Genomic DNA, 10,005 nt, shown 5'->3' on the forward strand with positions numbered 1-10,005 from the left:
TTCCACAACAAATTCTCCTCCTGCCTGAAAATATTTGAAAAAGAAAACCCTCTCCTCAGAAGATTAGTGTACGAACCGCCCTTGATCCCTGAAATGGCGATTATAAACTTTCTTTACAAACAAAATGGCATAGTATTCTTCCAGAAATTGTCTATAATCAGTTAGATCTCCTGACCTCTGAAAACCAAGGTCATGGAATCCAGATAAATGACACAGTGTGTTAAATCCTTCTTTTGGTCCATCAAGAAGAGGAAACATGCACAACCACCCAGGTTCTTAGGTATCTGAGAGAGAGAGGGCTTGATTTATTAGTCCTAAACAGACTGACACTTCCTGTTGCATGCTTGTGGGCCATGTGCCAGCATGCTCTCGCTGCTCTCCAAAAATGGGGTCTCAGAAGCATACTGCTGGTGACAGCAGTTGTGGCTGTTTGAGCTTCTTTGTTTTTCAGAAAAGGGAAATGCATGCTCAATCTGAAATACACTCCTCCGCCATCTTTCAGGGGGAAAAGCTGAAAAAGATTGTGCCAGACTGTCGACAAATACACACATTATATAAAATTACAAATATTGTGTTATTCTTTTCTTCTCTTGAATCACAAACATTGATGAAAGAATCTTTAGGACCGTAGGAGAACACTGTCTTTGGGTGGCGGGGTGTGGTCTTGACAATAGCGTGTGAGATAAAACATTTTTTAAATACATCTTGGAGTGATATAGTAATAGCCATCTTTCTGTATGATGATTTTCATCATCATATTTCATCTTATGCATGATGATTTCATTTATAAGATCATCTTCTCTCTCAACCACTTCCCATACCATGATTCCATCCTAGGAGATGTAAATGAATTGTTCGATTCTTCCATTCCACTGATCATTTACGTGTCACTAGATCTCCCTGCTTAGTGGCGTGTGGGCTTCCCTAAGTGTTTATGTTTGTATTGTGTCTCTCCGCAGTTTGGAAATTCCTCGTGGGGGGAGGAGCTGCTTGTTCCTGGTGGACAGACCTACGCAGATCAGTCTCCGCACTTGAACGGGAACAGGAGAACGCAAGTGCCTATCACACTGTCCGGTAGTGACGGTGTTGTTTCTGCATAAACTGCCTCAGTCATGGATTTATGTACTGGTCGGTGGGTACAGACCGACCAGTACACACTTATATTCTTTCCTACTACAGGCTGTTGGGGGAGGGCAAGGGACTGCTAGGGGTGTGTGTAGTGATCACCATTGTTGGCTAATGTCTGGAATAGGATGACTCTCCTCTTTGGTGTGGGGTGCCGTGTTGCTGGGGGCTTTTCTGTGGGGCTTGGTTCAAGTATTGTATATTCATAATACCTTTTGGCAGGTATCTATGGTGCACCCCAGTACACGGGGATATGGCACTAGACACAGCAAGACAGAAAGACATCTGGAAATTTCTGTGCATTCATCTGAATCATAGGAATGTGTCAGAGAAACAACTTCAGGTGGTGTAATATTATTTCCTACACGTCACCCCAACAAGATTATTCCCCAGAATAAACGACACTCCTGGAATTAGCAACAATGCAGTCAGTAAATACTGGTATCTGTTCCTGCAGCGAGGAAGGGGACCAACACAGTCAATGATTATGTGCTCTAACAGATCACTGATCATGTAATTTGGGTACAACTGAGCTTTTTACCTGCCTTTCACGTCTTTGTTCAATAGAAGTGACAAAGGACTCGATCATAAGTCTCTGTGTCACCCAAGCGGACAGTGTAGGATATTTCTTATGACGTGGTGAACATGGATTAACTCATCAGTATGAAGAGTCCCACTTAAAACAAGAGCAGAAGAGGTTGAGCAAACAGGCTGGCTGTGAGAGCAGCGGCCTAGCTGTTGACGTGATTAATTGATATCCACACGCATTCCAGGGGTCCCTGGTCAGAGGAGAGTACCAGGACCAGGGGTCCACCCTCACAAGCACACGTAGAGAGAATAGGTAATTCTGATTGGCCTTGGCAGGCAGCCAAACAGAGAAGAGCACATGTAAATGAGTGTCTTTAAAAAGGTTGGCAGGACATTCACACAATGAGATGAATACATGGCCATCTACTTATTGCGACTTATTGATTACAATAAAACTTCAGATTTCTAAATCCAGTCTCCGGTCTTCTGATTGAAAAGGTGTAGAGAGATGGTGTCTCGCTGCAAAAACAGCTACACCATAAAGGGTGACAGAGTATCTCTCTACAATATGGGGGAACTTTGTGCATTAATACGCAGGTATATGGCACTAGACACAGCAAGACAGGAAATCTGGACATTTCTGTGCATTCATCTGAATCAGAGGAAAGTGGCAGACAACCTGCTAAAAGGCTAAGCGAATTGAACAAAGCATTACAAACAGTTACGCAAAGCAATTCTGAAAAGGCTACAAGCCTCAATCAAAAATGCAAAACAAAATGCTGGAACAAATATTAGTGGGTCACAGGGGTGTCCCAACCTCCTTGAAACTAGACTCAACCTGGCTAATCTTCGACATGTACTGAGCTCTTTGAAAGTTAAACTCTTGGGCACACAACAGACCAATGATGTAGTCTGCTGTGAAGCCCTGAAATGTACCCTCACCTCAGACATTTGTCAGAAAAATGTTTTGTGACAGGATCGTCGAACCTCCCCGGTGGCTACCTAAGGAAACGTAGTCAGTAAAATGCACTTACCTTTACCTTTTGTCCGCTCGCAAAAATCAATGGCATAAAGTAAAAAAAATATATATATATATACAGTATGTAGGTAGCATATATTGCACCCAGCTGTATCAGACACATCTTTCTTAATTGTCATTGCAATATATCCCCCTTCATGGCTATACAAATATGTGCTGTGCCTATTATCTTACAGAGACATTCCAAATAATTTTAGGCTCCATCAACATTTCTGTCAGCGCAGCAAATATCATATGTATAATATAGTAAAAACAGTATCTTTAATGTTACCTGTATTTAACTGTCAGCTATATTGGAATCAAAGTGATCCTACTGAGGTTAAGGATTTTTGCAACAAATGTTTCAAACAAATGCTCTGGTGCCTAGTTTTTATAGTGAACAATGTGTATGATGTGTTAGCCCTTAAATAGGCGACGTGATTCGATAGCTTATCAACGCTGCAACTCAAATAGCCTACCTATGATACACAAGATAAGATACACCTATACAAATGTTTTTTTTCCTCTCTGCAGTGATGCACAGCCTGCACTTTCAGAACTTTTAGTGCTCCTCTGATGGTGCAGCATTTAATAAAACTGTACTCAAGTGTGGCAGACAACAATCAGACCAAAGTGTATGAATGTGAGCTAAAACCTTGCTCTCTATGTTATCATTATAATAAATCCAATTCTATGGACTTACAACTTTCATTTTTCATTTTATTTTCATTTATTATTGTTTTTATTATCATTTACTGTACTATTACAGGAATGTATCTTCTATATATTCTAATTTCATTCATTGCATGTTTGGATTTGGACTACAGCATTTTCAATTAACTGTAATTAACTCTTTGTGTTTTACAATTAACACTGACGTAGCAAAATGATTGTGTAGGGCGTGACGTTTCAGACTGATGGGCCATTACCTTTGACAGTGGGGACTTACCTGCAACTAACAGTAATGCATAATATAGACCACTGATTTTCAGAACTTATAGAAGTTGAGCAACCAAACTGGTTAAACTGATGAATGCTTTCATTAACTCTATGTAGCTAAAAGTATGTCTTGTTAACAATATCTCAGCACCTCTGAAAATATTGTCTTCAAAACTGTGTTATAATAATTACATTCTTACAACTTGGATATTATAGTTGCTGAGTTCGTGCTAAATAATAGCATGTGTAGCACTTTGCTATTACACACAATATTAACACACAGTTATAAAATGTCAAGGCATGTCAAACTACTTCAAAGGTCTCAGACGCCATAGAGTTTAAACGCTTTGTGATACTCTTTGAATGTAGGCCATCATGGCTGTCACTTGATCAGATTACAGTAGGTAGGTCATTGCACCACAGTGGCACCACTAATGAAAGGAGTCTTGACTGCCATCTCTTCTTGTGTTAGCATCCACGTAACAGCATAGGCTATGGTATTGTGGCTGAGGCGCAATCACATTCACATTTTCTTGCGGAAATACATCCCTAGTGACACAAGAAACGGGTCAATTCTGAGCCTATATGTACTTTATTATTTACATAATCAAAGTGCAAGTCTGAAATCTGTATGATCGCTCTCACATAGAAACAATCAGATATCCAGAAGTGCTCAAACCATGCTCAAACACAGCATGGAGTGCAACATTACTCTTTACAGATAAAAAAAATATACATTAAAATACCAGAGTAGGCTTTCCCAGGTATATTGACCATTAGGATCACATGTAAAAAAAAAATGTGCACACGTAAAAACATGTTAATAAATGGAGAGATTAAAAGCTAAACAATATATAGGATGAAAAACATTAAAATACCAGAGTAGGTTTTTCCTGGTATATTTACGATCACATGTAAGAAAATTTGCACAAGTAAAAGAACATTGTAATAAATGGAGAGATTAAAAGCTAAACCATAAATAGGATGAAAAACATTAAAATACCAGAGTAGGTTTTTCCTGGTATACTGACCACTGTCAATTTCCCCATCTCAAGTACGTACACTCCAAGGCCACTACCTTGGCCTGGACATGACCGACACACAGACCACATGTTCCCTTCCCTCCTCCCCAGTTACAAAGACTGGGGTATTTGCAGACACTGGAAGCCTTTGTCAGAGTGTATACTGCATTGATGGCTATCAGAATGTGAGAAAGAAAGTCTATAAAAATACAATGTTCTGTATTAACATGTATGACCTTGCTTTGGTAGCATTTTTTTTAAGCAGTTATTGGAATAGAAAATAAGATGCGCTGTGATGTTTGTGTAAAATACAACCATTGGAGTGCAAACATACATACAAAGTAAACTGATGCGAACAAACCAACTGTTTATGTCACTTTGGCTACACCATATAGGCACCAAGCCAACTGTTTATGCCACTTTGGCTACACCATATAGGCACCAAGCCAACTGTTTATGCCACTTTGGCTACACCATATAGGCACCAAAGTAGTTCTCTGCTGGGGTTGATAGTATGACCTGGGTATTGTTTACCTTTACAAATATAGTATCACCTTTGAACAAGAGGAACATGCCTCCTATGTAACTATTTGTTCTAAAGTTTTTGGCTGACTTGGGGTGGTATTCCCTTGACATCAGAAGCACCATCTCCTTAGGGAGACGGTCAGTGGTCCTAACCACAGAATGCAAAAGTGAAATGTCATGTTTCTCAGCAAAGTAGATCTTGGAGTAAACAAAGTAGTACCCCTCCTGCTGGATAGTGAGGACGCCATCTTTGTATTCCATTTCATGTAAGATGATATCACCCTGATCATCCCAAAGCATGAGTCCATCAGCGGCACCTCTCTGACAACCTGTTTGTAAAAACATTTCTGTAGTATTAGATTATGTCTGTTTAAAAGATAAGTAAATACTTTATGTGTGTAGCAAAAGTGGAAAAGTCTCACCAGCCATATGTGCCAGAGGTTTTGAAGGTGATTCAACTGGGTTTGCTCTTGGTATTGGTTTATCTGCAACTGTATTTATCAATCAGAGAAACATGTCAGGGATTTTTTTTAATCCATTGCTGAGTGTGGAAATTAAATGTGGACTGTGAGTATGGCAGTATTATGCATGTTGAGGAACGATGGTTTGCTTGTTAGGTCACACAGCCGAACTGTACCTTGATGTGATGCCTGTTGTGTGTCTTGGGTGTCTTCGCTCTGAAAAGCAATAGAAAAAAAAAATTATATTCAGATCGGAAAATAAAAATAAGAGACATTTTAGGAGTGGGAAACTGAGGGGAGAATCTAGACACCTCGGCGTTTACCACAGGACAGGGTGACAAAGTTCGATCATAGAGGAACTTCATAGAGGAACTTCATAGAGGAACATCATTCAACTTCATGAACTTCACTGTCATGGGGGTTTCACAGTACAGTGGGACACAACAGCTCTGTATGTCATTTATGTTCAGTATTTTGCTTACTACGCACTAAGATGCACAGTACTTAGATCAAGATCTTTTTGTTAACTTCCTTGCCTTTCTCACATTGAAGTTAAGGTAATATACACATTAATAAATACTAAGGAACTGAACACATCATCCAAAGGTTTGATTTTTACCCAGTAATCCCATGGCCAAAGTGGGAATAAAAAAAAAGAAAAAGTGCAGAAAACTAAAGACAGAATATTAGAAAGTAAGTGAAATGGTGGAAATGGCTGAAGTAGTAGAGAGGCTCTTCATTTAATTTGGCAATGTTAAAAAGGAAGAAGGTGCCACGCTTAAAGAAAGGGCTACTCACCTGGGGGTGTTTGGAGTACAGCCTATAGATGAAGCAGGCCTCCACTACCATGCCACAGAGGGCCAAAGCCACCAGCACAAGAAGCATAGGTTGAACCACACTCCTCTTGCGATAGCGGAGCGGCTTGGGTGGCAGTGGCGGAGGATAGGCTGTATGAGTGTCCACCATAAACACATTGGGATACGGGTTGCCAAGCGCTGCCATTTTCACAACAAATTCTCCTCCTGCCTGAAAATGTTTAAAAAAGAAAATCCTCTCCTCACAAGATTATTTTACGAACTGTTCCTTATCCCTGAAATGGCGATAAGAAACTTTCTTTACAAAAAAAAATTGCGCAGTATTCTTCCGGAAATCGTCTACAATCAGTTAGATCTCCTGACCTCTGAGAACAAAGGTCATGGAATCCAGATAAATGACACGGTGGGTTAAATCCTTTTTTTGGTCCATCAAGAAGAAACAAGAACAGAACAACCACCCAGGTTCTTAGGCATCTGACAGAGAGAGGGCATGAGAGGAAGTGTCCATGCTCAGGGCGTTAAAACATCTTTGACTGCCTCCTCCTCCCACTCAGCGCACCTAAGCGGACTGACACTTCCTGTTGCATGCTTGTGGGCCATGCTCTAGCATGCTCTCGCTGCTCTCCTAAAACAGGGTCTCATAAGCATACTGCTGGTGACAGCAGTTGTGGCTGTTTGAGCTTCTCTGTGTTTTTCAGAAAAGGGAAATGCATGCTCAGTCTGAAATACACTCCACCACCATCTTTAAGGGGGGGGGGGGGGGGAGCAGAAGAAGTATTTTTCATTTTGGTCATCTGTCACCATGTGTTTAGTCTCTCTGTGAGAAATCCCCCATCACACAATCAAACCAATGTGAAGTCTGTGCACTAGGTTTATTTGGGTAAAAGTATGATTACAGATGATGTTAGGGAATGATCTAGGGGTCTATAGGCTGAGCTGAAATCGATCATCAAAACTTACTGACATTCAGCTAATTGAATAATGACCACATTATATTACAAATTGCTCTGGTCTCACTATATCGTTGGTTTGGGAAAAGTTCTAATCATTCTTTTCAAAATCAAACTATTTTTGTTACTCAATCAACACTAAAGGAATGGTTTCTAGAAGTGAGATAAATATCCATGGTTAGATTTTGTGTTTTCACTGAATTACAATTACTGTATTGATGTTATTACAATTGTTTGAAAGTTATACCACTATTGTGTGTTGAGATGTACGCCATCAAAATTGAGAAATATCTAGCATTTATACATATATAGTTATTTTTCTGGACACATACAAGGATTTTCCAGACCGAGTCTGGCAGTGAAACTAGATCACGGGGGTACTTTACATTTAACCACATAGTTGGGCCTATTACTGTATATATGTATAGATGTTATACCATAAAAGCACCAAAGTAGTTCTCTGCTAATTGATGAAGTATGACCTCTGTGTGGTTGTTCACCTTGCCAAAGATAGCTTCATTTTTTAAGGAGATTAAATACTCCTCCCAAATAGCTGTTTGTAGTACCCGGAGCTGCTGCTTTGGCAAGGAATCTTTTTAACAGTAGGAGAACACTGTCTTTGGGTGGCGGGGTGTGGTCTTGACAATAGCATACAGGATGATTAGTTAATTTGTTTTTTTTTGACACATCTTGGAGTGATTGAGTAATAGTCCTCTTTCTGTATGATTTCCATCATCATATTTCAATCTATAGCATCATCTTCTCTCACAACCACTTCCCATACCATGATTCCATCCTAGGCGATGTAAATTCATTGCCGATCATGTCAAACATTTATCTCCGTGGGATGGTGGATACAACAGTTCTTTTAGCAAACAATAGAAATGTATGATGAAGACACATACCTTGATAAACCATTGGTTAATTCTCTTTTGCACTCTTAAAGAAACAGAGAAGACACTACATGTTGGTGTTACAATACCAGTAACGCTAGTGGTGTTTATGGGTCATGTGGTGCCCCCCAGTAATTCAGTGAGGCTTGCGTTCAGTGTTTTATATAGATATAAAGCTTTTTTTTAATTCATCGTCAAAGCGTAAGTGTAGCACTGTGTTTTAAAGTGATTGCACATCGGTTAAGTTGAGCAATGGACACATGTTTACAGCAATCCAGGGTCCTCGATTAACTGTTCATAATCACATGAGTTGTTCTAAACTCATACATATATAAACCTATATAAAGGTTATTTAGTATACATTTAAGGGGGTCCTCTTCTTATGCTATTCCAGTACACTGTACTATATCTTGTTTAACATGGAAGGAATAATACTCTATCTTCAAAACTGGACATCCTCCTTTTAACTTCACAGTAAGAGACCAGACTAGACTTTTGATATATTGGAAAACTAGGGTAAATATTTTTAACTTTACTCACCTGGACAGCTGTAATCAAATCTGCCAGAATTAATGTAATCAACTTGAACAAGTCAGTGATTAATTGTCGACAAAATCCCCCAAATCAATAAAACTGGGCTTCAGACCGCGTATGTTGTATCGTGAAGGAGGGCCTTTACGGATCCCGGGTACAGCATACTGCGCATGTTGCGGCAGTCTCCAGCCAGTTAGGCACTGTTGTGTATCCTGCCATCTTAACTAAAATCTGCATGCACCATGTCAGCTAACCATAACTAAACATAACAAAACTAAAGGCTAAATAATATTCCCATACACCTACCCAGGCAGCCTCTCTCTCTCCCTCTCCTTTTATATCACATTGCTAATGCCTATATTAATACTGATAAAATGGCCATATTGCCTACTGTTAATTGACTACCTAAAAGTATCTCCTTATCTGTTCCCCAAATTGATGTCTATTAACAAAAATGTTCTCTCTCCCTTAAAGCATGATCCAATTGCTGATGGATGTGGAAACATTGCTCCTCACCACCACTACTCCTCATCTACGCATATGGACAGCAAACTCTACCCACTCTGTCTTTTTATTTTTCTCTCCTAGTCTAGACTATCTTCGCTATGGGACGCTGCTGTAGTCTCTCCACCCGATCTACCTGTAGAAACCCTCAGCCCACATGCACCCATCGCCACCGTACTGCCGTACACTTACTCTACCCCCATACCCTATGCTAGCATTTATGTGCAATATATATTATTGCCACCACCGACATGTTTTTCTGTTCCTACTCTCCTTACCCCTGTAACAGAAACCCTATGAGCACAGTGTATACCCACTAAGCTGTTTTTGTATGTATCATGTATCATATGATGTTTGTATATATATTATGTACATCTACCGAATGCATGCTGTGTACAATACTAGTTGTTTTCCTTCCCCTTCTCCCACACAACCCTCCCCCATCCCCCCTTCCTATCTCCTCCCAGCCGACCTCAAGCAGATGGGTCCCCCCTTATGTGCCGTGGTTCTGCTTAAGGTTCTGTCCTGACTAATAGGGAGTTTTTCCTTGCCCCTGTTGCCATTGTGCTTGCACTAAGGGGGTCTAGGCTCTGGGCTCTGTAAAGCGTCTTGATACAATTTTATTGTTCTGGCTCTACATGAATAACATTTCATTTAATTGAATAGTCTCACACAAGAAACGGGTCAATTC

General features: G+C 40.1%; 1 protein-coding gene across 1 annotated transcript; it reads right to left on the reverse strand.

Annotated features, from left to right (window-relative positions):
* Positions 1–4,186: 4,186 nt before the first annotated feature.
* LOC105910932 (tumor necrosis factor ligand superfamily member 6-like) lies at positions 4,187–7,090 on the reverse strand. The gene is made up of 4 exons (XM_031576128.2): positions 6,417–7,090; positions 5,795–5,834; positions 5,580–5,648; positions 4,187–5,486 (listed from the first exon to the last, which is right to left on the reverse strand). The coding sequence occupies exons 1-4, from the start codon at positions 6,618–6,620 to the stop codon at positions 5,101–5,103; spliced, it is 699 nt and encodes a 232-aa protein (XP_031431988.1). The 5' UTR covers positions 6,621–7,090; the 3' UTR covers positions 4,187–5,100.
* Positions 7,091–10,005: the final 2,915 nt, after the last annotated feature.

The sequence above is a fragment of the Clupea harengus genome, chromosome 1, assembly GCF_900700415.2.
Source record: "Clupea harengus chromosome 1, Ch_v2.0.2, whole genome shotgun sequence".
NCBI lineage: Eukaryota > Metazoa > Chordata > Actinopteri > Clupeiformes > Clupeidae > Clupea > Clupea harengus.